At 48.8% G+C, this 26,921-nt stretch overlaps 1 protein-coding gene across 3 annotated transcripts in view; it reads left to right on the top strand.

Annotated features, from left to right (window-relative positions):
• Positions 1-26,921, top strand: part of LOC114061024 (plexin-A4) — a 440,892-nt gene that overhangs the window by 371,967 nt on the left and 42,004 nt on the right. For all 3 annotated transcript variants that reach the window (XM_027891006.1, XM_027891007.1, XM_027891008.1), the window contains 9 exons: positions 1,939-2,090; positions 2,633-2,750; positions 7,574-7,710; positions 9,325-9,492; positions 15,058-15,151; positions 16,894-17,133; positions 18,075-18,221; positions 23,431-23,665; positions 24,076-24,218. In XM_027891006.1, coding sequence (XP_027746807.1) covers positions 1,939-2,090; positions 2,633-2,750; positions 7,574-7,710; positions 9,325-9,492; positions 15,058-15,151; positions 16,894-17,133; positions 18,075-18,221; positions 23,431-23,665; positions 24,076-24,218 — 1,434 coding nt within the window. The remainder of the gene's footprint in view (positions 1-1,938; positions 2,091-2,632; positions 2,751-7,573; positions 7,711-9,324; positions 9,493-15,057; positions 15,152-16,893; positions 17,134-18,074; positions 18,222-23,430; positions 23,666-24,075; positions 24,219-26,921) is intronic.

Here is a 26,921-nt window from a genome sequence, read left to right as displayed (position 1 = left end):
TTGATTTTTGGAGTAGGAATAAACTGTCCAGGGCTCTGATTTTGTTGGTTCAAGTGGTATTTGCCTGGTTTTTGGACCTGAGGCGGGACTGTTGCAGGGATCTTGTGCTGCAGAAGTTGTGACTATGACACACAACCCTCTGGGTCCAAGAACTGCTCTGTGATCATCATTAATTTAATAACCTCTATTGGCTCCCTGTGAAGCCAGAGCAAAGACACCCTCATTGAGGAGATGGTTCATGGCTCCTAAAATTAATATCCTAAAATAAAATATCCTAAAATAAAATATCCCCCAAAGGTGCCAGATTATCTCTTCTTTTATTAAAGGTGGACCTTCTAAAAGTTGGCCTTTGGATGGCAATTACACTAACCCTGGTGCCAGACTCAGTGCTGGGAAGTGGAGGAGACCAGCCCTGTTTATCCCAGTGCCTCGACTTTCCCTGCCAGTCCAACTGCTAGGGAAGGGTGGAGCTGCCAGCCCAAATTCCCACTTGGCAGAGTGGGTAGGACCTCAGAACCCAGACAGGGAATTCCCCTTCCCTCACTGCGGAGAGAGCCTTGCCAAGGCTGGCAGATGGCAGCCACAGCATCCTGAATGGGCAGCAGGGAACACCCTTTGAATGTGCTCTTTGAACCCCTTTCAAGCTGCATGGCAGAGCTTTTGGGCAGAGGGAATAATTGGAAGGGCAGAATGGAGATAATTGAGGGCCAGCCCCAGGATTTCAGTGCTGTTCCCATGTTGAGTTGGAATCAGTGCTGATTCCACCTGGCTCTGGACAGAGGTGATGGAGCAAGACACAGTGATCCTACCCCTGCTAGGGGCTGGTGAGGGCCAGCTGGGGTGCAAACATCATTCCAAACAGGCACCAGAATGGCTGGGATAGTTGTCCTTTATCCCATTTCTTTCCATCATGCCCCTCCCCTGCCTTTCCATGGCTCGTGTCTATAAAGTGCAGAGCTCAGCTGCACCTCCAGAAATCACTCCTCCTACCTAGAAAACATCTTCTACTCATCTCTGGATGTTTTGCAAGTAGTTAAAAGAAAGGAAATGGGATGTGGGGCAGAATTTTGTGTACTCTAAGGCTGGGGGATGTGCAATTATATTTTCAGGGGGTCTGGACTGAGTGATGCATCTGGAGTGGATTTGTTCCCTCAGTTGTTCAGCATTTATGGGTGTCTCTAGGTGTCACAAAAAGACCTGATATTGCCTCTTGTTTCACTTGAGAGGATTCTGGGACCTGGGGGTGCTGACTGACAGGAAACAGAACACGATCCAGGTGTGCCCAGGTGGCCAAGAGGGCCGATGGATCCTGGCCTGGCTCAGGAGCAGTGTGGCAGCAGGAGCAGGGCAGGGATTGTCCCCTGTGCTGGGACCTGGGGGGGCCACCCCTGGAGTGCCATGCCCAGCTCTGGGCCCTCAGCTCAGCAAGGACATGGAGGGGCTGGAGCAGGGGCAGGGAAGAGCAGCGAGGCTGGGGAAGGGACTGGAGCACAAGTGCTGTGAGGAGAGGCTGAGGGAGCTGGGGGGGCTCAGCCTGGACAGGAGGAGGCTCAGGGGAGACTCAGCACTCTCTGCAACTCCTGCCAGGACGGGGGAGCCGGGGGGGGTCGGGCTCTGCTCCCGGGAACCAGCAGGAGGACAAGAGGGCTTGGCCTTGAGTTGTGCCAGGGCAGGGGCAGGTTGGACATTGGGCAGGAATTTTGTCCATGGAGAGTGCTCAGCCCTTGGAATGGGCTGCCCAGGGAGGGGGTGGATTCCCCATCCCTGGAGGTGTTCAAGGACAGCCTGGATGTGGCATCAGTGCCATGGAATGGGTGACAGGGTGGGGTTGGGTCACAGGCTGGACTGGATGATCTCAGGGGGCTTTTCCAACCCGGCTGATTCTGTGATTTACAGATTGTGATTTGACTGTTCTCCTTCTTCTTGGCTTGTTCACAGATCAACCCCGTGACGGGCCCTCGCGAGGGAGGGACCAAGGTGACGATCCGTGGGGAGAACCTGGGGCTGGAGTTCCGGGACATCGCGTCCCACGTCAAAGTGGCCGGCGTGGAGTGCAAACCTCTGGTGGAAGGGTACATCCCTGCAGAGCAGTAAGTGGGGTGTGTGGCAGACACTGGGCACACCTAATGACAGTCATCCCTGTAGGACCTTCCCAGGAGTCCATTCCACCCAGCCTGGGAGTTGAGAAGTGGAAGCTGCCGTTCCCCACGTGCAGCTCAGGAGCTGATAATCCATTTATTACTGTATTTGGATTGCACGTTTAGATGATTCTCGTGGCTTATGCCATGAAGTTGCCCTCTGTTTTTCAGAAAATGGGTGTTTAATTCCATACTGGGCAGCAGCAACCCTGAGATCATTCTGAGCAGGAGTAACCATTAAAGTTTACAGCTGCCTCCACCATGCAAGCCTGGAGGACGGAGGGGTCACCAGGGTCAAACCTCAGCCTGGAATTTCTCAGTATATTGAAGTGAAACTATATATTTACACCACCAAAGCGTGTGTCCCACCAAGTGCCAACAGCCAAAGGCCACCACTTTTTAAAGAATAACCCAGTCCCCAGGTTGGATTCTGGATTGCCAACACCATCAAACCATCCCTCAGACTGTGCTTCTGGTCTGTGTTTCCTCCACAGGATAGTGTGTGAGATGGGGGAGGCCAAGCCCAGCCAACATGCTGGATTTGTGGAAATCTGCGTGGCTGAGTGCAAACCGGAGTTCATGGCCAGGTCTTCACAGCTCTATTACTTCATGGTAAGTTCCTGCAAGAAGTTGTCCTTGGCCCTGAAGGTCCTCAGGCCTTGGTCCCCTTTGCTTTATCATATTGAGTCTCTGAGCTCTTCACTGCAGTTCTGAGGGCACCAAATTGTTCGTTCCATTCCCTTTCAACATCCTGTTCTGAGCAAAAAATAGCTTGTCTAATTAAAGTTTTAACAATCTAATAATAGTCCAGATTATTAGTCCAGTTATAGTTCCATACGGCCACAGTCCAAATTAGCACAGAAAATTCTCATTAATAGTTAAAAATGCTGTACAGGAAAGAACAAAGGGGGGAAAAAAAGAAGGGGATAAAAAAAAAAGAAAATGGAAAAATACCCCCAGTGTCCTCCAGAAGAAACTTGGGAGTTGCCATCAGTCATTCCTACTGAGTCTTCATGAGCAGTGGGATGCTCATGGTGGGGTTTCTTCCTCCTCACTCTTGGATTCCCCCAGGGGTTTCTTCATCCCATCCATCCCAGCAGTGCTGGGATCAGGACACATCCAGATCAGGCTGCTGGGAAGCTGTAGGATGTGACTGGGGCTCAGTGCACGTGGGCAAATGTTTTGGATGCCCCACGATGAAACGATGGACACCTGCAAGCTCGGACTTCAGTTCAAGCACAAACACATGTTGTGCACTTGACGTGGGTTTTTTCCTCCTTTCTGATGATGTTCCTTGTCCAAGAGACCTGATTATTCCTCTAAGGCCCCTTGCTGTGGACATGCAAGCGTTGCCTGGCCTTGATCTGTGCAGATCTGTGCAGGCTTGACGTGAAGAAGGTCTCTTTGTTCCCATCAAAAGCTCTCTCGACTCCTGTAAGGGAATGGGACTTTTCTGTAATTATTCACATGCCTGAGCATTTCTTTGATGGCAGAGGGACTGGTAATGAATGCAAATGTCTCAGGTTTCCCCCTCGAGCCAGGGGCATTTCTCCATCCTCTGCATTTTCCGATGTCACTCAGGTGTTACCGGGGCGGGGGCAGAGAAGCACCACGAGACAAAGCCCCTGCCAGGCAGACAGAAGGGCCCTTTCCAGGACATTACACTTCCATGTGTCACCTTTGCCACTCTTGAAATTACTGTCTGGTTTTGATCATCCGTGTCCATCTGTGACAGCTTTCCCGCTGCCAGCATTCCCAGCCGTGCGGGAGCTCGCAGTCAGCAGGGCTTTCTCTGCTCAACACACCTCGGTACCTTTGTGTCAGACACACAAAAATATCCCCAAAAAAACAGAGGCTCTCCATCCTGCCCATCATATTTTCCCTCTCCTGTGTCCAGTGCTTTCACAGCAGGAGCTGTGGTTTTTTGGCTTCCTTGGATGTTCCTGCCAGGAGGGCAGAGGTGCTGATGCATCTCAGCGTGCCTTGGTATCTCTGGCAGCTTGAAGGGAAGGAAGATGTTTGAAAAACTAAGGAAGGGAGATAAATGTGGCTTTCTGACTCATAGTAAATCCTCTGGAAAAATCGCTTTTCAAAAGGTTTGAGGCAAAACTTGCCCAAAGTTGGCCAATAAGCCTCCCCCTCTCCTGCGAGAATTGAAAGACACTGTGCTTTGAGCTCATCAGAGGATTTAATTTCAGTGTTTTAACGAAGTGGCACCTTAGTTTTGTGGTGCCACACCAGTACTTCTCCACATTTCTAATGAGAAGGTTTAAATTCAAAAGGCTGTTGGTTTGTTTTAAACTCATCCGTGATCGAAAACTGCACATTGCGTTAGAGAGTACAATAAGCCAAAAGGGAAACAAAGCTGAAATTAAATTTATGATGATCTAAATGAAGTTTTTTTTTCAAAGTTATTCATTTTCTTGCTGTGATTATTGCCACAGTCTTTCTATTAAAAAAAAATAAATTATCTTCACTTTTCAATTCAGGTGCTGACGCACATTTACGTTATTCTGGGTTAAGATGAGAACACTGTGTCTCAGTGAAGGTGATGTGGGATACTCTGCATCTCTTCTGGATCTGCTCCTGAAATCCTTGTCCTAGGAGAGCATCTCCCATCCATCCCTTCCATCTTCCCGCTCTTGCTGCTGCTGTTGAATCTATAGGATAGAAACCCTTGTGTGAGTCACATCTTGCTCCACCCTTGTTCCCGGGAGGAACGAGGTGTGAATCAAGGTCCTGACATGCACCATGAGGTCATCAGAAACAGCTCTGATGGTGGACAGCCTGTGTGGAGGAGATGCTGGAGGAAAGTAAGAGGTTGGGGAGCTGAGAAAAGTAGGCAAAATCCTAAAGAGGTGCAGATTTCCTCTTCAATCTCCCTCCTTGTCACTGTCCACTTCAGCCTTTTGGAGAGCCACATCTTGCATTTTCCATCACCTTTCACCAGCAAGGAAATGGTGAATAGTCTGGAGGCTGAGAGCTGTACTGTGAACATGCTCTGCAATATTTATGAAGGCCACTGTGAATAATTAATGGTTTATCACAACTCTGAAAGCTCAGCCACAAACCCATTTGTAAGATTGGCCTGAGACACTGCGACGTTTCGCCAAGGAGTGTTGCTGGTGAGGATCCTCAAAAGGGCTTGGCTGGTTTATCCACCTCTGAGGAGAGGGCAGGAAACCCATCCAGGATGGGGTCTTAAAGTTTTGGGTCTTCAACTCAAATGTTCTTCTGTGGTTTGTGAACCAGATACTATTGCACCAAGTTGGCCACTCCCAGCCTGTTGTTCCAGAGGAGGTTTAAGTTGGACATTAAGGAAAATTTCTTCATGGAAAGGGATGTCAAGGCCACCCAGGGAAGTGGTGGAACCATTGTCCATGGGAGCATTAAAGAGACACGTGGGTGTGGTGCTTAGACATGTGGTTTAGTAGTAGGGTTGGCAGTGCTGGCTTAACGTTTGGGTTCAATGATCTTCAGGGTCGCTTTTAACCTTAATAATTCTGTGATTCTTACTATAAAAACAGCTTCCAAACCCTCGAGTTTGAGCAGGAGAAGTGACCAGCTCTGACAACAGATCCTTCTGCAGAGCTGTGTGTCTGATTCTCACGTTCTGCCCTTCCTCCAAGAGCTGCATCTCCAACAAAAGCAAAATGGAAATCTGGCCGCTGTTTTTCAAAATGATTAACCAGGGCTGGGGTTGGTGGGGGGGTGGGGGACAGGAACAGAGAAGGCTCTGTGTGTGTGTGTATGTGTGTGTGTGTGAAAGTGGGAGCTGTGGTGTGTGTCAGGTGGTTTTATAAACATGGATTAATGGTCTCCAAAGCTCAATAAGGTGGCTGCGTGATGTACCTGCTCGTTCAGAGGAGCTGAGAGCTTCAAGCACTTGTGTCATCACTCTTAAAGAGAGGGGGAAAGAAATAATCTTCATTTAAATGCATATAGTAGCTTTTCACTTGGGACTGAATGGAAAGTTTTTCTATTAAAATGCAAATGAAAGAATAAACTGTAACTCCAAATTTCTCCCTGAAAATTGATGTCTCCTCTCTGCATTGTGGTAACAGGGTGATCTGTGCCTTCGGAGTGCAAGTATTTTATCTTGATTCGGGGAAGAAGGGAGGGCAGGAGGGTGAGAAAAAGAGGTTTGAGATTTGGGGCCTCTAAAGGAATTGTGGCCCTTTTTGATATATTAACACAGGGCTGTGTTATGCCTCGAAAAGAGGCTCTGAAAGACAGCAGAGAAAGGAAAAGCAGTGAGCAGTGCTGGGTTTTGTGGCTGTGGCATTTCAGGGGACACTCAACCTGAGCAAGGCCATGCAGTGTCAGTGCACGACAGTCCTGCAGGGCTGGGCTGTCTCAGCATCCAAATCTGAGAAGAAGAAGAGAAAGATCAGGGGTCACATGTGGGCACGTGGGAGAGGCAAGAAACAAGCTCAGACTCTCTGCTGAAGCACAGCTCTCCTTCAGCCCAGGGAGAAACCCTGTGAGTGCAGGGGGAGGTTGCAGACATCTCTGTGGAACCCAACAGCAGGTTCTGTTCTCTCCTTGGGGGGGGGGGGGGGGGGGGGGGGGGGGGGGGGGGTCTACCCAGAGAAGAGAAGGCTCTGAGGAGACCTGAGAGCCCCTTCCAGTACCTAAAGGGGCTCCAAGAGACCTGGAGAGGGACTGGGGACAAGGGCCTGGAGTGATAGAGCAAGGGGGAATGGCTTTAAACTGAAGGAGGGCAGGGTTAGATGGGGTATTGGGAAGGAATTCTTGGCTGTCAGGATGGGGATGCCCTGGTACAAGTTGCCCAGAGAAGCTGTGGCTGACCCATCCTTGGAAGTGCTCAAGGACAGGTTGGGCAGGGCTTGAACAACCTGGTCTAGGGGAAGCTGTCCCTGCCCATGGCAGGGGTTTGGAACAAGGTGATCTTTCAGCTCCCTTCCAACCCAAACCACCCTGTGATTCTCAGATCAGTAGGGCTGAGTGATCTTTTCAAGACCAAACAATTTTCCTCCCTTGTGAGCTCCGTAGTTTGGAGGTGGAGGTTCCCAATTAAGATCCAATCAAGCAGTTCAGGACCCGAGTTATCTTGCAGAGCTGGTGTTGCCTGATGGCAAAAAGACACCCAAGCTGTGTCAGACAAACACAGTGGAGGAGGGAGACCATGGCTCCAGCTGCTCCAGGCATGGAACTGCCTTTGGAAGCAGAGTATTTCTGAGTGGGTACAAGGGCAGATCTGATTTTGCAGAAGTGAAGTGACTGGGATGAAGTCTAAACTCATCCCACCACACCTGGCCTTCCAACAGGATATCTGTGATAGGACTGGTGTCCTCTGTTGGCCAGAAGACACGGTCATCTTCTGAAATCATGTGCCACATTAACTGCAACAAGACAGGGAAGGTTCCTCTGCTCCTCTGCTGTGTTTTCAACACCACCCTTTGCCCTCACAGACCCTGACCCTCTCTGACCTCAAGCCCAAGCGGGGACCGGTGTCGGGTGGTACCCAGGTGACCATCACGGGCAACAACCTCAACGCTGGCAGCAACGTCATCGTCACCTTTGGGAGACAACCCTGCCTCTTCTACAGGTACAGATGAGTCCTTGCTCCTGCTCCTGCCTGGGGGGTGAAAGATGTGAGCAATTATAGTCAGGAGGCTTCTGCGACCTGTCCCTCAAGTGTCTCCTTTGCCCGCGGCCGTGTCTGTGCAGCAATGGGACTTGTGCATTCTGCACCATGCACAGCCTTACTGAGCATGTTTTGGGGAGAGAGAATAGGATTTATTTCATTGTTTTGATTGGTATTTGATGTGCTTTTTCCCGTGGCCTCTTGTCAAATCTCGCTACAATTCTCCACGGTCCCGCGCTTTGCTACTTGCGCCGGGAGTACGTCGTTTAAAAGATTCATTTTCATGTCCCTGCTTTAGGAGAGGTGACAAAGAAAATCTGACAACATCACTTATGAGCATTAAACCACCTCCCTTTTATCCCAGAGTAGTCCTGTAGTGCTAAGAAATGGATGATTTGCAATGTTTTAGTTCTGGGTTGGCTCCTGTTCAACCGCAGTTCAGAGAAGCTTAATGTCAGTGTTACCTGCTGAATGTTCCCTGATCCCTGTGAGAATGAGCCTGAATCCCATTCCCAGGGGCTCCTGCAGCTCAAAAACTACCCAGTGCAACACATTTTGCTGCCAGTGTGGGTGGAGGCTGAAGATGAAGTTGGCACATTTCTCCCAACATGTCCTTGGCAGAGAAAGGGCTTATTCACAGGAGACCTGGGAGCTCTGCCCTGGGGCAATGCCCTTCCCTCTCCTGGCTGTGGGGATCCTCTTTAGCGGCCTGTCATGACTCTGGTGTGATCCAGCATCTATAATTCGGGAGGCTGAAGTCCCAGCTTGTGATTTAAAGTGCCAAGTGGGAACCACAGCTGCTCGGAGATGCTTGTTGAAGAGACTGGGGAATTTTAGGAAGGATTGAACATTGTCTTCCAGGGGAATTTGGAGGTGCAGCCACTGAAGGTGACTTGAACCCCCTTTCTAAGGGTGTAAGATGAGGCTGCATCACAAATCACAGGACTGGGGAGATTGAGGATGTTGGGAGCCTGGATTTTTGGCTTGTTGTGGAAGGAAAACGCTGATGCAAAATTCAGACCTGGAGCTGGTTTTTGAGCCCAGCCCAAAAGGAAAAGTTTTATGCAGAATCCTCTTTGAGTATAATCATAAAATGCTCCCCACTGTATTAGCACTTTCCAGAGGTCCCAGGCACGCTGCAAAGTGCACTTAAACAGAGCTTACAGTCCTAATGCAAAGTAAACTTAATGATCCCAGACTGGAAGGCTGAGGTGCAAACACCCCTTTTATGAGGTGCTGCTGCATCTGTCCACAGGCAGGAAGGAAACATCCATCAAATATTTAATCACAGAGAAATGCTTTCTGTAGACAGGCCTGGCTTGGACTTCCCTTGGGGTTCAGTTTTCACTCTGAGCCCTGAGAAATGATGGCTCCTGTGGTTTTATTTAAACTAGTGATAAAGCAACACAGTGGCACTTCCTCAGATGAACAGTTCACACCACATTCCTGGAGCAGTGACTTTCAGCACTTCACAGTGCACAGGTTTGGGTCACAGGACATAAGTATGAGTAGCTGGGCTCTTTTTGGCACCGTTTGTTTTGCTGCTGGTTTCTATTTCCTTGCTTCTGCTCCCAGGAGATCCACCAAGCACATTGTCTGCAACACCACTGCCTCCTATGAGGGCTTTGAGAAGGTGAAGGTGTCTGTGAGAGTGGACAAGGCCAAGATACATCAGGAGCTGCACTATGAGTATGTAGAAGATCCAACCATCCTGAGGATCGAGCCTGAGTGGAGCATCTTCAGGTGAGCATCCCATGGCAACCCCCTGCCACCTCCCACAGTTTTCCAATGCAGCACTGCTGTGATGATATTGGTCCTTGGTGCTATTGGTCCTGCTTTCCAAGAGTTGTGTTCACTAAGAATTGGTGCAGAGCTACTTCCCAGAGCCCAGACAATGAGGGCTGGTGGATTTGCCTCCTGGGAAGACTGAAAGACCAGCAGCGCTGCTGTGTGTGGTAGTAACACCTCGGCTGCTCAGTGTGCACCCTGGGGCAAAATTTCCACAGATCCCACAGTGAGGGATGGGCAGGATAAGGGTCTTTTCTCAAAACAAACTCTACATAGTGCAAACTAAATGATCCTGCACCCTGCCTTCACTATCAGAACACAGCTTCTTGGTTTAATGCAGCCAGATCCAGCTGCTAATACTCACCAGAATCCTCGGAGCCTCTGTGCTTTAAGGTGGGTGCAGCAGGTCTCCAACCTAGAGTTGAAGCTTTCTCCCTCTTTTCTGCAGCTCAGGGTCTATCTCCAGCACCAGGATGTTCCCTGAGTGAAGTTTACAGGCTACTGGGGCTGGTTAAACTGCACAGTTGTATCCCTAAAAGCTGCAATTCCTGGTGCTTGTGGTCATGTGTGTGTTTTGGGCCCCATTGCTCTGGACTAACAAGCTTTGCATGGCAGCAGGAGCAGCCACTTATCCCTTAAACCCGGGCTTAAACATCATAATTGTGCTTAGAGAAGTAAATCTCCCTTGGGTTTGAAAGCAGGAATTCCTACTTTCCCCACAGCCTCCATGGACTTGCAATTCCTACATTTTCCCACAGCCTCCATGGGTTTGATGCCTTAGGACTAAGCACTGCTGGTGTGGCCATCACACCTGAAAGCCCCAGGGCTCTGTCCTGAGCTGAAACACAAAAGGAATCCTGTTCCCTGCCCTCTCCAACAGCTTCCTCCTCATTAGGGATCCCTTTTTCTCCTCACCCCATTGATGCTGCTTTGGTGAACCCAGAGGGTTCACACGAAGGGATCTGAGAGCAGCACCTGCCCTGAGTGTGGAAGGCATCAAACACTCTCAGGAGCCTGCAGGAATGGCCTCGAGAAAGGAGAAATTGGTCATTAAATGCACTGATATTGCCTTGAAAAGATCCAAAATAAGGAATCTCAGTCTCCCCTCGTTCACCCACAGCTCTCTGCTTCCCTGTCAAACTGGTCTGATTGGAGTATCTGGGGATTAGGAGCAGGGCTTGTAAATCCCCCCCCCCCCAAGTTCAGCTCCCATCCCAAAGATGTTTTCACAAATCAATTAGTGCCTTTAATTACCGTGAGGGAATTTCCTGATTTAGCTGGATTGAGTCTTTGCACGTCGGGCTTGAAGCTTTAGTTGTCGGAATTTTCCATACGGGGTTTTTATTTTCAGGCAGAGTCCAGGTTATCAGTGAAATGGGAAATCACTTTATTCCTTTCCTTATTAAAGTGAGTTCAGTGTTGCCTACAAGGTGCAAGATTGACGCCTAGGAGAGTGAATTCCCAAATATCCCCGGAAAAGCTGCACCATGGGGACCTTCCTCAGTCTGGCCTCAGGTCTGGGAGGTGAGAGGTTCTCCAGAGCTCCAGAACCTGTTTGATCCTTGTTATCTCTGCTGAAAATGCCAGTAAGACATAAAAGAAGCAGCCAAGAAGGTGTTTCAGGTGGACTGGCAAAGCTTTGCCCAGCCTGGAGGTGGCAAGGAGTCCGTGTCCTGATGAACTGGGTCTCCCATCCCAACTCCTAGGATAAAGGAAATTAGGATGAGTTGCTTGTTTAGGGGGTACCACATAATTTTTGGGGTGTGCAGCTGCTAGGATGGGTGACTGAGATTCCACTTGCCCATTTATGGAATCATAGAGTCATTAAGATTGGAAAAGATTTCTAAGATCTTTAAGTCCAATCATTAACCCATTTCAAGTTTAGTGGTGTTCACCACTAAACCATATCCCCAAGTGACACATCCACGCAACTTCTGAACACTTCCAGGGATGATTTCAACACTTCCAGGGAGGAAACACCTTCAGGAACAACCTCTACCCTTTGCTTTCTTCAGTGCCTGAAATCAGAACAGATCTATTGAGCAATAACAAGAACCTCGTTTTAACCGGACCTACCCAATCTCGTCCTCTTTCTTGTGCACTTCTGAGTCACTCCGAAGGTGCATAACCTTGGAGGAGGGTGCAGAGGGAGAAGGTGGAACATCCAGGATGTTCAGGGTGTTCAGGGACAGTTTTAAGCCCTATAACTCCATCCAGCAGGACGTGATGGGGACAAGCATCAGCGTGAGCGCTGCACACAGAGCTGGGTGAAAGCACAGCCAAGCCCAGCCCCGAGAACGAAGCAAGGAATAAGTTAGACCAGACATTTGGATGTGGGAACTGTTGCTCAGTGTGTTTGCTACGTGGAATGATTCGTTACAGCAAATCCACCGTGCTCCTCTGACCCATCACCCCTGGCTGAGGGGCTGAGCTGTGCTGAGGGACAGATGATTGCTGCGAAACCGGCTCTGCAAGATCAGTGATTGCTGGTACCAAGCTTGGCTTTTCAAGAGACATTTTTCAAGACAATAAAGAAAAGATTACTGCTGATTGACTCCTATAGCCAAAAAAAAAACAAAAAAAAAAAAAAACAGCCACCAAACCCAAGGAGTCACACTGGGCTGGCAGGTAAATAGAATTTTATGAGGCTCCATTTATACTTTTGGTCTGGGTTTCATTTGAGTAACGTCCAGCAATTACCTGAGTCTGCAGACAGAAAATTACACCCAGGGCTTTTGGGGCAACAAAGAGTTAAATTCAGAAAGCTTTTGGCACCTCTGTCATTTTGCTGGGCAGCACCAGGTCTAGAGGCTCTGATCTGACCTGGTCAAGAGGTGGCTTTGACTGGACATTCAGCTGCAGGCACAAAAGTGGCCGGTGGATTTCAAGGCAAGGAATGGTTTTATCTGCTTTATTTTCAAGCCAGAGAGGGTTTGGAGGTGATTTTGTGTCTTCACCACCTCTTTTTTTTTTTTTTTTTCCCCTCTCTCTGCTCCTCTGCTGTGGCTGTGTTTAATACCTGTGGTCTGAGCCTGCAAGCTCAGTTTCCAAACCAAACAGAGAATTTTTAACACGTGGGTTTAAAACTGTGTGCACAGACTTGGTTGATTAAATAAAGGGATTTTATTTATCACATATCTCTATGTACGTGCACACATTGGGTACTTCTGGAACATGTAAAACTTATGCTGAGTAAAGATTGAAAATCCCTTCTAGTTCGAATCAGCAGAGATTAATAATGGTGATGATAATAATATCATAATAATAATTAGTGTTATAAAGGCTCACAGCCAAAAATGCAGCAGAACTAGGACAGTGGAGAAAGAACAAAGCAGTTGATAAACTTCGCTTATGGTTTTAGGTGAGCAAGTTCTCCCTGATATTTCTCTGGAGTTATCAGGAATATTCACTGTGGATTTTGGGGAGAGGGTATTTCTTCTGTAAGGCACAGAGGGGAAAGCCTCTTGTAAGTGTGTGTTTGACTTCAGAGAAGATTTCAAGAAAGCTCAACCACCCAGATCTCATGGAAATTGTAAAACATGGGTTTGCCCCATGAAATGTCCCATTAGGAGTTCTCCATTCAGAGAGCAAGAACTTGGGATACTCTGCAAAACTCAAATGTTGTCCTACCCATGGGCCACTCCAGACATTATCTGAATGAAAGACCACGAGGAAGCTCTCAGAGAAAGGTCACGGGAGCACCTGCTGAAGGATATGGTTGTGCCAGTTCTCTTGGGATAAACCAAAACTGTTTATTTTATCCACGTGGGTGCAGCTGGAGGGTCTGAAGCTCAGTCCCAGCTCTCTGTGCCCATCTCACCAAAACCTGAGAGCTCTCCTGTGAGCAGAGAGGTCTGTTTGCATTCATTCCAGCCTCCCCAACTGATTAATAATGGAAGGTAAATGAGGAACATGGAAAAACAAAGGTCAGGAACAGGGGAGATCTGTTGGCTCCTTCCTCACAGCGTGTTTATTCTCTGGTGTTTCCTCATTTATAATGCAGGTGCTCCACCTTTCCTGTGTGTGTACGTTTACCTGGAGGCAGGAAAGGGATTCTGAGCTTTCTTTTCACAATCCCATCGATTTCTCTCACCCTCAGAGGGAAATAAATTGCATCCTGGACAGTTTCCAAGGGGAGTTATAGAGGCAGGTGTTGAATCCGAGGAGAGCACTCCTCGCCCTGGGAAGCCCTCAGAGATGGGGCCGTCTGCTGAGGACATTTCCTCATCCTGTCCTGGGCTGGGGGAGCCCTGACAGCTGCAGGTTTTGCTTCCTTGGATAATTCTTCCCCCTCCAGCCCTTGCCTCGTGTTGCCCCCACCACATAGAGCAAAGGGAGAGCTCACCCTGGTAGGGCAAGGCTGCTCCAATTTGGGATGGCCAAAGCTGCCTGTGGAGAACCCTTGACGTGGCGTTCAAAGCCTGGGAATGGTCCTCTGCAGTTTCCTTCCTCCCTCCCCCCCTGCTCCCTGAAGTCCCACAGTCAGCAGCACTGGCTGCAGCTGGAAGAGGCAGGGAAAGGAGAGAAGGGTGTTTCTGAAAGCTGCTTCCTTCTGGTGACAGTGATTGCAGGGAATGAGCTCCATCTACAACTCTCCCCATCTCATCTGGGCTGGGAGAGATGTTGGAAAACGGAGAAAATCTCCCAGGTGCTTGGATGGATTGGCTTTCTCTCAGGAAACCGGTCTTTGAGCAAAGGGATGCAGCAACAGGAAATCTCCATCCTGTCCTATGTTGGATCCAACACCATGTGGAAACCAAGGCAATGCCTTCTGCACGCCAAGGCTGAAGACTTTGGCTTGGTTTCTTGTAGATGCTGCAGGACTGGGCTCCTCAGCAGCACCAAAAATTGTTCACTGAGGTGGCATTTTCTTGTTCAGGGTGAAGTTTTATAGCAGGTTTAATATGCAAGGTGGGACTACAGATGTTAACCAAGGTAGCACTGAATCCTCAAGAGCTGCTTGCATGGGACAGTATCTACAAGGGCTTTTTGGGTTGGGCACTGAACAGGCTCCCCAGGGAAATGGTCACGGTCTCGAGGCTGCCAGAGCTCAAGGAGCATTTGGACAGTGCTCTCAGACACGTGGTGGGATTGTTGGGGTGTTCTGGGCAGGGCCAGGAAATGGACTTTGATGATTCTCGTGGGTCCCTTCCAACTCAGGGCATTCTGTGACTGATTGAAGCAATCCAGGAGATACTGGACTGTTCTGAGGAGCCCCTGCAAAATCTCCGCCTCCCTCCCATTATCAACTCTTGTGATTGCTGAGTCCTGGCAATAAAAAAACACCCAGATGCTGCTTGATCTGACAGCTTTAGCAAACGTGTTTTTAGTTATTTCCTTCCTTATGAATGAATGAAAAGTCATTTGTTTGTTTGGTTCTTCCTTCCCTCCCCGTGGCACTGTGAGATGTGGTCACATACTTTGCAACCAGCATTTAGAGACACACATCACACATTTTCCATGTGATCAGCCCTGATATCTATTAGCTGGGTGCTTTATTCTCTTCCCTTTCTTTTCTAGTGGCAACACACCCATTGCAGTGTGGGGAACTCACCTGGACCTCATCCAGAACCCTCAGATCCGGGCCAAGCACGGTGGGAAGGAGCACGTCAACGTGAGTGTGGCTGCTGGGCTGGGGAGGGGACATGGCCATGGTGGTGTTGGGGGCTGGCTAACAGCTTGGGATTGCATCCCAAAACCAGGGCATGACTTGCTTCCAGATCATTACCTCGTCCCTGAAGGAGTACAGGAGCAAAGAGGGAAGCGAGAGGGGTGTAATGAAGCTCCTGATCCCTTCTAAGCCTAAATTCATGTCATTAGCTAAGCACACTGGGGTCAGAAAAATACTCTCTGGTCCTACTGTGTCCACTCCATGGACTATTTGGGATCCTGCAGGAATGTATCCAGGTTTAGCCAGTTAGATTTACAACCTCATTCAACTCTCAGTGAGCACTGAGGAATCACAAGAAGCTCTGAGGAGACCAGCAGAGTCGAGGTCTGGGAGATAATTCACTCAGAAGGAGCCACTTAGGAGTAGCTGCTGAGCAGCTCCAGGCACAGCTGGAAAAGGTGTGATTGCCACCTCCAATTAGGAAATTTGGGAATAGGCAGCATCTGGTGGTATCTACAGTAGGCTGGAGAATGGGACCACACAACAGCATCTGAAAAAGTGTTGGCTGTGTATGGGCCCTTTCTGGGACCAAATGTGAAAGACCATCCCAAAAGAAGAGGCTTTAAAAACAACTGGGTTGAGGGCAGAAAGTCCAGATCCTCTGCATTTCTCAGGTGTTCAGACTAATCCATGAACTTTCCACCCAAGGTTCTCAAAGCACAGATAATCTGCTGCCACATGAACAGCAGCAAAACTGTGGTAGATCCAGAGAGAAAATGCAGGAATACGTGGGGCAGATTTGTTTGCATCTGCAGTTTGGAGATGGAGACACCTGAATTTTCTTCTCTGGAAGAGCTGTTTCTGACTTCATATTATGGAACTGGCTGGAGGCATCACTCTAGTTAGGAGAGGATTCTCATGTCAGGAATCCACCAAGATCCCACAGAGCTTGTGCTGTTTCCCCACAGATCCTGTTGGTTCCTGGTGAGACCAGGATGCAGCGTGGTAACAACCATGACAGAGAAAGATGAAGATTTAGGTCCCAAAGGACAACCAGGCATCTAATTCCTAGTCCTTAGTCAGGGTGAAACACCTTCCGCAATCTGTTACTCATTTCTCAAATACACACACACACACACACACACACAAAAAGGAAGTTTTTGGCAGGGCTGGAAGCAAACTTCAGGGTCTCCTGAGACCTACCCTTTGGTCCTCCCCTCTCCACCTTCCTGGGATTCATTTCAGGTAACGTGATGTTCAAACTGGAATCTTGAGCACAACAGACACTTTTGGAGTGGTTCCCAAAGATCAAACTGCAGTGTGAGAGAGAGGCTTTGGCTGGTCCATGCTGTACAAAACAAACAAACAAACAAACAAAAACCAAAAAAAAGGAAGAAATTCATATTTCTAGAAGGAAATTGAATTAGGGAACGATGCTGACACTGGCAACCCCAGAGGCTGAGCTCCCTCAGGAGGCACAGGCTGCCCAAATTGAAGGGCAAAGTGCCCCACACACCTGCCCCAGCAGGGCATTCCTAATCCCTTCCCAGCCTTGACTGTGTGATGGGGAACATTTTGAAGCAGTGGAGCACCAAAATGACCAAACTTGGTCCGCACAGTAACCAGAAAGTTCTGCTCCTCCCCATCCCCCAGCAGTGGGGAGGGTAGGATCTGGGTGGCATCTGCCCACCCACCAGGAGGGACATTTTCCACAGGCGCTGCTCACGGTGGGTTTCTCTCCCCAGAACTGTGAGGTGCAGAACAGCACAGAGATGACCTGCCAGGCCCCAGCCCTGGCTGTGGACCCCAATCACCAGTCGGAGCTCGCCGAGCGCCCGGAGGAGTTTGGCTTCATCCTTGACAACGTGCAGTCCCTGCTGATCCTCAACAAAACCAACTTCACCTACTACCCCAACCCCATCTTCGAGGTGTTCAACCCCTCGGGGATCCTGGAGCTGAAGCCAGGAAGTCCCATCATCCTGAAGGTGAGATGGGGACCAAGGGCTGGATGGGGACGTGTTGCCTGTTGCCTCTCTGGGCCTGCCAGCACCTCACAAACCATGGTGGCATCCCAAAAAAACCTTTCTCCACTCCCTGCCCCTACCACGCTGCATCGTATCAGTCACCACCTGCAAACACCAACCTCTGCCAATACCCATAACCAAGAAACATGAACTCCTGCTGGAACTATCCACGTGCAGCACAAATTGCTACCAAGTGCTGCTCACCAGAGAGCAGTTTCTATGATTGCAACAGGGCTGACAATTAAACACCCAACTCTATTTTTTTTTTTTTTTTTTGAGCTTGCAAGACCTTCCTCTCACTCCTTTTTAAACCCAAACTGGTCCTTTGTCATTTCTGTAATCTGCACAGCCATACAGAGGAGGAATTTTGTGATGGAGCATTTCTGTATCAGCTCTAATGGTGCATCTGCAAAGAGATGATTGTGCTTCTTGCATGTGTGGAAGGGGAGGGGGGGGTCTGTCTTCCTTGCCTGACTATGTTTGGTGAGGACTCGATTGTGCAAGACTTTGAGGCAACATTTCTAATTCAGTTCCAGAGAGAAGGGATCAGGACAGGCTGTTGTGCCTGATTTGAGTCTTCAGCCACTCATGTTGGCTTCCTAAATTGGCTCTTCCTCTCTGTGTCAGCAAATGGTGAATTACAAATGTCATAAAAGAATCAAAATATGATTTGGGTTGGAAGGGACCTTAAAGATCATCTTGTTCCATCCCCCTGCCATGGGCACTGACACCTTCCACTATCCCATTTGCTCCAAGCCCCGGCCTTGGACACTCCCAGGGATGGGGCAGCCACAGCTATGAAGTGCAGTGTTAAAATGTGTGTCCCAGGAATGAACTAGAGAGGAAAAGAAAACTCTCTGGTGATGTTCATTTGATTTTGTGGGGTGATCTGTTCTGTCCAGGGCAAGAACCTGATCCCACCGGTGGCAGGAGGGAATGCCAAGCTGAACTACACCGTTCTGGTTGGGGAGAAGCCCTGTGCGGTGACTGTGTCAGATGTGCAGCTGCTCTGTGAGTCCCCAAACCTCATTGGAAGGCACAAGGTGATGGTAAGTGCTGCTTGAGCCTCAGCCTCCGCTCCCTGGGTGGCTTGGGAGGGCACAGCAACGCTGAAGAGCTGGGAGAGAAATCTCCGAGGGGTTTGCATCATTGTTTGCCTTCCCAGAAACATCAGGACCCCTCTTTGATATAATATCCCCTCCAAGGGTAACCTGGAGAAGAGGAGAAGGGTGACCTGGAGATCTTTGTGGGAAACCTTTCGTAATCAAAAGCCTTTAGGAAAGTTTGCCCCTCTTCTGTTTTCTTATGACCTATAATGCTCATGTGAGATCATACGCGTGACATGTTCCTACACCACACACTTCGTTAAATTCAGCACAGTCCCCACCAGTTACTGACATGTTGGTGGTTAAAATTTGCCTTAATGTAGGAAAGACAAACAAATAATGCAGGATATGGATGATGGTGTGACTGGACTTTGAGGTTTTGACATCTCTAAAACTTCGTTTATTCCTGCACATCCTTCCTGGAACCTGTGAAGAATGGACCTAGTGATTACATCAGAGGGAGCTTCTCCTCCTCTCACAGCTGATTTATTTACTTCTTCTTCACTTTCCTCTCAGTAATTTGCATCCCTTGATGCTGTTGCTTGATAAACAGCACATCAGCAAACTCACTGGAGCTGTACCAGGCTGTGGGTAGAAACAACAAAAGCTGACAACTGACATCAGTGTTACTTATCCCTCGTGAATGACTTTTTTTCCACCCCTCTGTTGCCCTCCCAAAGCTGCATCTGTCACATATTTCTTTATTTCAGTGCAGTGAGACCCACAGATGATGGAGACCCACTGCATTAGAGTTTTAGATGGAGACCCATTAGAGTTTTCTGGGAACTTTTAGTAAAACAGAGTTTATGATGATCATTTTGGGTCTTGTTTGTGACTGCTGCTGGGAGGCCTCACACTGGCTACTTCACTTCTCTGTGCCAAAGTTTGTCATCTGGAAAATAGAGGTAATAATCCTTTCCAGCCATGCAGATGTCCCATGACTCTGGTTTCATTGTAAAGCACATTAAGGCGCTCCAAGAAGAGCAATAACGAAGGGAGAGATTTTCTCTGTGTGAACACCAAAGCTTTGGGACATGGCAAAGGGTGTTCCCTGTCATTTCCATGGATATAATTAAACATATGGTCAGTCAGAGGTGGGCAAAGCCAAGCCTACAGAGGGAGAAAGCTCCAAGTCAGGTGAGCAATAATCAGTCCCTGGGGATCAGGGAGGATGAGCATCTGGTCAGGTTGTCCTAATTGGGAAAGACTCCCCCGCTCCTGCAGCTTGGGACAGTTTAAGTGAAGCCAAAGATTAAAAAATAATCCCTTTTTGAGGATGCTGGAAACATTGGAAGATGGTGGCACTGAAGCCTGTTAATGAGCATCAATTTTAGGGCAAGCTACAGATTTTATTCAACACAGAGGCAACACTTTGACAGCATCTGGGCTGGGAACCAAGTGCAGAAGGTCACCTGTGATGGAGGCCGTTGCTCAAGGATGGACTTTGCATCTGGAGCTTAACAGGGGACAGCTGGGCTGGGAAATGCCCCCTCCAGCATGGCACAGCATCTCTTGTTGCTGGGGCTGGTGCAAAATATATCCCTGTGTTTCACAGGAACATCTTTTTGATGGTCAGGATAAGTGACAGGCAGCTCTCCCAGGTCCTCCTCCTGCTTCTGTCAATGATTTGCTGGGTGACCTTGAGGAGATGGTTGAACAAACCCTCCCCTGCAAAGTGGGGTGGCCAAGATCTGAGAGGGGGCCACGGGAGTGAATCAACCACTGCAACTCAGAGATGATTTCTAAGGGAAGGAGTGGTGACAATGACACACACTGATGTCAACACGCTTTTGATCTGGTTCAGCTCTTTTTTGTACAATGACAGAGTTAAGTGTTTGAAAAGAAATAGGAAAGAAATAAAAAGCCTTGAACAATGGTTAAAAAAAAAAAAAAAGAAAGATGGACTAAAACTCAGAGGCAAGTTTTTTCCAAGGAAAAGATAGAAGCACGAGGAAGACCCAAGAATCACAGAATATGCTGAATTGGAAGGGACCCACAGGGATCACTGAGTCCAGCTCTTTCCCCTGCACAGGGCCATCCTCAAGAGTCCCACCATCTGCCTAAAAGTATTGTCCAAACTGTGCTGGAGAAGGTCTGCAGTGAAGATGTGGGATACAGCTAAATGATTCCTGGTACCTATTCCAGGTGCTTGCACCCAGAAATTCCCACTGGACTCTTTGTGCAGTGAATGGGGAGATGGGCAAATGTAGCAATTGAAGTTCGGGGCACATTTCCTCTCATCCTAAATTAGACACTTCCATTGGGCCAGGACAAACTTGCACCAGGAAAGACACCACCACAGCCAAGTTTTGCACAAGAGGAGCTCCTAAACTGCTACAGGTGACCCCTAAGTCTCTGCTGGTGAAAACTGACATTTGCAATAGTGCCCTTTAGAACAAATTCATGATTAACAGGCTCAACAGGTGGCCAGCCTGGTGCTTGGTTAATACGGAGGGTTCACATTCAGGCTTCTGGAAGGTATAAAAAGCTTCCCCTAGAACCGTTTGGTGGCCCAAGAAATAAAGTAGGGCTATTGTATCTATATATTTGCCTGTTTTTCATTTAAATTCTCAAAATAATATTGCAGCCTCATCGGCTTTCTTCTCCAAGAGGCAGATTCTCTCACATCAAGGCAGTTTTACTTGTGGGTTGTGAGACCTTCCTGGTATTGAAAGCACCTTTAGAGAGGAACACACTTTGTTAGACACCTGCCTTTAGGAGCCTAAATCCTCTCCTAGTTAATGGAGAGAAATGGGAACTTCCACTGAATCAAACATCTCATCCTGATGTCAAAGGAGGTGTCAAAAGCAGCTCACATAAATCACATCCTAAAAGTGCTTTTTCTCTTTATTGACTCTGAAATCGTGCTGGAATGACTAACTCAGATGTGCCTGTGGAATATTTGGAGAGAGGAATCCCACCCATGGAGATGGGCTGTTCTCTGAGCTTTGAGGACAGACCTGCACTGGGATTTGGGATGGGCTTGTTTGATTTGAGTCTGGTACTCCTTGAATGGACTCGTCTGACTGCAGGGCTTGGAGGAAAAGGGCCACTGTTGGAAAGAGACAATGAAATGGAATAAATCCGTTTATTGATCCACTGTGGCAGGAAGGAAACTCTGCAAGCTTTAGGAGGGAGGATTTGGAACAGTGGTCTGCAGTAAAAGGGAAGAGCTTTCAGTGTGTGGATCAGGGATGTGAGTTGGGTAGTGTGTCATGTACCACTCCCAAACCTCTGCCCTGTGCAGGTTTTATAAGTGAGTTGGGCCTCGGATCTTGAAATAGATGGGAAAACTGGTTACTGCTGCCTCCTCAACCAGCATGGGTTGTTCCTTGGCCTCTGAAGATGCTCTACAAGTCGTCAGTGTCATGCTGCAGGGATGGCCATCTTTATTACCTGGGCAGATAAATTTGGGGTTGGTTTCATTTCTCACTGTGGACGTTGCCATCTTTCTAAAGCCTATCCAAAAAAACATCATGAGAGGACCTTGTGGATGAAAATTGGGTATTTTCAGACATTCACTTTTGTCCTGTCCATGACATAAGGGTTGTAGCTGTGTTGTCTTTAGCCAGGACCCACTAAGGAGCAGCCTACACCTGATGGGAGAGCAAAACCAGTATCTTCTCTGAGGTTGCATCAGGGACTGGAATAATTTCTAGGAGATGGTGGGGTCACAGAGGTTCATGCCCCCAGAGAGGATTGTGGTGCTGAGCAGCTGGAAAACTCTTCATTAATTCACAGCTCTGTTCCACAGTCTCTTCTGGCCCCAACCCTTCCTCCTTGGACCAGATCCTTCCTCCTGCAACCCAGAGGGGAAACCTGAGTAGGTGCCTGAGCTGAGCCATGGGAGGCCTGGGATTGATGTGTGTACAGGCAGGCTGGAGACAGACTGATGAGCTGAGAGCCAGGGGAATGAAGGACAAGGCTGGACACCAGGCTGGGATGTGGGAGCTGGAAACGTGAGGGATGCTCCTCATAACAGAGGAAGAAAACAGTTTAATTGTGTGCTGCAGTGGTCCCAGTTGGAATGGGAGTGGGAAACACTCAGCCTTGGGGTCTTGACTGCATTTCTACCTGCCAGCAAGATTTTGCACTTTGTGCAGGGCCAGCTGTGTCTCTCAGTGACAAAACTCCTCTGGGGTGAAAGTGATGGGGCTCATCACCACGTCCCAATCCTTCAAGCCCTTTGCATGGCACCTCCCAGCCTTATGCTGATCTATAACCACTGTTCCCCAACCACAGCACAGCCCTACAAGCCTTCTTTTATCCTTCAGGCCACTCAGCAGAGCTTCTCCCCCATCACTCAAACTTAGTCTACTCTACAAATAGCTTTGAACAACCTTGTAGTAGCCCTGCGCACGCAGGACTCTGTGGGATTACTGTTGGGAGTGGTGTTCATGTTGTAAAAGTGGACTCCTAACAGACCTGCTTCAGCAGAACATTTTGTTGGGCTTGCAGCAGGAACACTTGCGGGGTTTCCTTCTGGTTGTTAAAAGCAAGGCTGGAAGCAGCTCTGGGAATCCCTGGAAGTGCATGGAGAACAAAAAGCTGTGTTCAACTCCCTGTCCCACCGGTGAGCATCTGTACCGTGCCATTGTGTGGCTGAGAAAGGGGCTGTAAAGGGCATGGGCCAGGCTTTGTGGTCTTTGTAGGCTTTTTCTTATTGTCTCAGAGGCTTCCAGATACAGTTTAATCAGGTGGAAGAGTCAAAAGAAAACAGTGACTCTGATTCCTGCAGTCCCACTGTACTGACTGGGTCGGGTGTCCCCTGTCCCACTGTGGGGTGGGATCCCCCCAGACCATAACCATGAGTGGGTATTTTGGGACTAAGTGATGTCAGTGTCCAGCAGAACACAGTGTTCAGGACAAGGAATGGAAAACACAGAATGAAGCCTGAACTGAGCCAAAACACTGAAACTGGTGACTTGTCCCACCACAAGTCCTTTGTTGGTTGGGTTCAGGGTCACTGGGTCAACAGAGGTGATTCTATATGGCATTTCAGGGGTTTTTAAGCTGTTCTCTATCCAAACACTTCCCTTTTTGGCTTGGGAGACAAGAGCTCATCCTTCAGCCTTAGCCAAGGAGATGATGGACTTTCTCCATGTTCCTGCTCCTCTATTTCAACGTGACTCTTCCCTGCTTTTCCCTCTAGGCTCGTGTAGGAGGGATGGAGTTCTCCCCAGGGATGGTCTACATCTCTCCAGACAGCCCTCTGAGCCTGCCAGCCATTGTCAGCATTGCAGTGGCTGGTGGGCTGCTCATCATCTTCATCGTGGCAGTGCTCATCGCCTACAAGCGCAAATCCCGGGAGAGCGACCTCACCCTCAAGCGCCTGCAGATGCAGATGGACAACCTGGAGTCCAGGGTGGCTCTGGAGTGCAAAGAAGGTAGGATGAGGAGGGCAGCTGGCACTGTGGCAGTGGTGGTAGAAGAGGGACATCCAGCCACAAAGCTTTGAGCTGAAACAGCACAAGCAAAAGGAGTGCTGAGCCTTCCAGCCTGGATCTAATCTGACTTTGCCTGTTTTCCCTGAGCCCAGCCTTCCTCCACCCTGTCCTATCTGCATTTGCTAAGTCACAGTGCAGAGAAATCCCTGGCACATGTCTCTGGGGAAAGGCTGTGGTATAAGAAAAGTGACGCTGCTCTTGCCCACCTCCTTCTTCCTCTCCACGTGTTGCTTCTCCCCTTGTTGCTTATTTTCATGCATGTGGGCCTAAGGGCCTTTCCCACCATGGGGAGGGAGATCTGGGTTGTCACTGCTACCTGAGTTGTTCCTTTTTTTTTTTTTTTGTGCCAGCCTTTGCAGAGCTGCAGACGGATATCCACGAGCTGACCAGCGACCTGGACGGAGCCGGGATCCCTTTCCTGGATTACAGAACCTACACCATGAGGGTGCTTTTCCCTGGCATCGAGGATCATCCCGTTCTGAGGGATCTGGAGGTAAGAAATCAACATCTGCTGCTTCTGAATCCTCTAATCCCTCTCTGTTCAGTCCTGAATGACCAAGGTGGGGTGGAGTGGGGACATTGAGGCTTCCAATGTTGTGTCTTACCAGGGAGACAAAACTGCACCTCATTAAAAATCCATATTGAAAGGGGGAGATGGTGGCTGCTGACTCAGATCATAGAATTGTTAGGGTTGGAAAAGCCCTCTAAGATCACTGAGTCCAACCATTAATCCTGCACTGCCGATTCCACCCTAACCTATGTCCCCAAGTGCCACATCTACATCTTTTAAATCCCTCCAGGGATAGCCACTCCACCACTTCCATGGGCAGCTTGTTCCAATACCTGATGAGCCTTACAGTGAAGAAATTTTTCCTAATACGCAATCTAAACATCCCCTGGCACAACTTGAGGCCATTTCCTCTTGTCCTGTCACTTGTTACCCATTAAATTCTCTTTGATCCCTCCCTTATTTGAAAGACTCTCACAGATCTGTGTGCATTAGGGTCTACTCTATTAAGCTTCTCCTTGGTTTTCATCCTGCTGTGGCTTGATTTTTAGACTGGATTAATTAGTTACTGCTGTGCAGGGGCAAGGGAAAGAAGATGTATGGCAGAGCAGGACACTTCTCAGTGTCACTCCAGGTTTGTGTGACCCTCACACTACCAAGGGGCCAGTTTTTTTGTGGCAGCCCCTATAAAAACAACCTCCTGCTGCTGAAGGAGGTTCACCTTTGCTGCTTTCTGTGGTTTGCAGCGAGGTCAGAAAAGCACAGCATCATTCTGTCAGTGCTCTGCCCACACCTTCCTCCTCCACCCCAACTCTCTGAACAACAGAGGTGGGAGGTCAGTGAGATATTGCCCACCACTGCTGAGGTCTCCACACAGCCTGTGGTACCTCAGTGGTGACAGAGAGCTTGATGGGAGCCCAGGGGAGTTCTGCCAGCCTGAGATCTGCTTCAGGCTCTGGCAGATGGAGAGGCTCTGCTCTGGGAATACCTGGACCAGAGAATCAGGAGCTACACCACGGCCAAGGCCAGGGAGGTTGTTGGCTCAGCTCTCTGCAAAGTCTTTGGCAGGTTCTGATCTTCAGAGGGGCTCTGGCATGGGCTGGTGAGATTGCTGGAGGCCAAGACTGGGGTTGGTTGGCAGGAAGGAGAGGCAGGAGCTGGCACAGGCAATCCCATGCTTGGCTGGCTGTGTAATCAGAGATCCCTGCTCGTCTTCGCTCCTTCCACTCGGAAGAGCCAAAATTCATGGAACTATGTGGAGAGAACCATTAGAAAACCTGATCTGTCAGCAAGAAGGACTTGTGGGACTGGGTGGGAAGCTGAGCTACACAGTGACTACAGCAGATATTTAATTCTGGGGTGCAGGTAAGTGGCCTCAAGCTGCTTTCCCTCAGGATGAGTAACTCAGCAGCTTCAGTAAATGGGCAGGAGAAACAAGGGGTGCTGAATCTCCCTCTCACATGTGTGTCCACACACACAAACACTTTCATTATCCCCACAGCCAATTTCAATCCCTACATTCATTAACCCCAGACAGCTGATCACAGAATAGCATCTGACCCCTACAGAGGTCTTACCACGGATGCTCCCCTCTGTAGATACACACAGAGCTAATGTTTCAATCCACCACCTTTGATCTCTCCTTCCTTTCATTCCATTCATTTATTTTTTTTTTCCTTAATCCTCTGTAAAGCTCCAGCAGCTCTTCCAGTGTCAACATCTTTGGTACCAACACGAAGGCAGCTCCCATTTTGCTCCCTTCTCTGGAGCACCAAGGAGTTGCTATTTATTGCAAAAGATCCTGCAGTGAGAAGGTCTCACTTATTTCCAGTTCATTTGCTAATTAACTGCTTCCAGATGCAGCTCAAAATACTTTTCTCGTTATTTTTTTACTTAATTCTCCATAATAACCCGAGGATAGACAATATTAAATGTTCAAGCAAGTGAGTTAAAAATAATTATTGGCAGGATGGGTGGTAGCGGTTTGTTGGTTGGTTGGTTGGTTGTCTCAAGCTATTTAGGAAGTAATTTATTTGCTGTATGCAAAAAGGAGCTAAGAACTCTAATTTCCAGAATTAAAATAATGACTCTATAAGGGGCCTGCATTAGTTGGTTGTTTAAACATGCCAACTTATTTTGTATTAAAGTGCCAAGTTTGGCTGGTTATTAACACATCCATGTCTCAGTGACATGTGCTGCTCTTCGGTGAAACCATCCCGCTTCCAGGAAAGTTTTTTTTTTTCAAGGACTGGAACAGCTTCAGCAACAAGGAGGAATGAGTTTGGGGTTCTCTGTTAAGGCTCCATTTTTGTCTAGAGTCAGAAGGACCAGAAAGGGTGAAGCCCACCGTGGACCACCATGTTGAGGTTCTACAAGGCCAAGGGCTGGGTCCTCCCTTTGGCCACAACCCCCTGCACCTCCAGGCTGGGCCAGAGGGGCTGGAGAGCAGCCAGGCAGGAAGGGAGCTGGGAGCTGGGATGGCCAGGAAGCTGAACAGGAGCCAGAGGGTGCCCAGGGGGCCAAGAAGGGAATTCTCTACCTAGTTCTTCAAACCAAGGCCCAGCTTCATGATCAGCTCAGCCATCTCAGCCACTGCCTCACTACATCTCTTCATCTCTTCATCTCCTCAAAACTTGACCCCAACTCTCTCTTTCCCATTCACTTTCTTGCTGCCTCTCCTAAAGCTGA

This window comes from Empidonax traillii, unplaced genomic scaffold (genome assembly GCF_003031625.1).
Source record: "Empidonax traillii isolate 1590-97213 ecotype Southwest subspecies unplaced genomic scaffold, ASM303162v1 scaffold306:size632451, whole genome shotgun sequence".
In the NCBI taxonomy this organism is placed as follows: domain Eukaryota; kingdom Metazoa; phylum Chordata; class Aves; order Passeriformes; family Tyrannidae; genus Empidonax; species Empidonax traillii.
The sequence above is the reverse complement of the archived record's forward strand: the minus strand, read 5'-3'. Positions and strand labels throughout refer to the sequence as shown.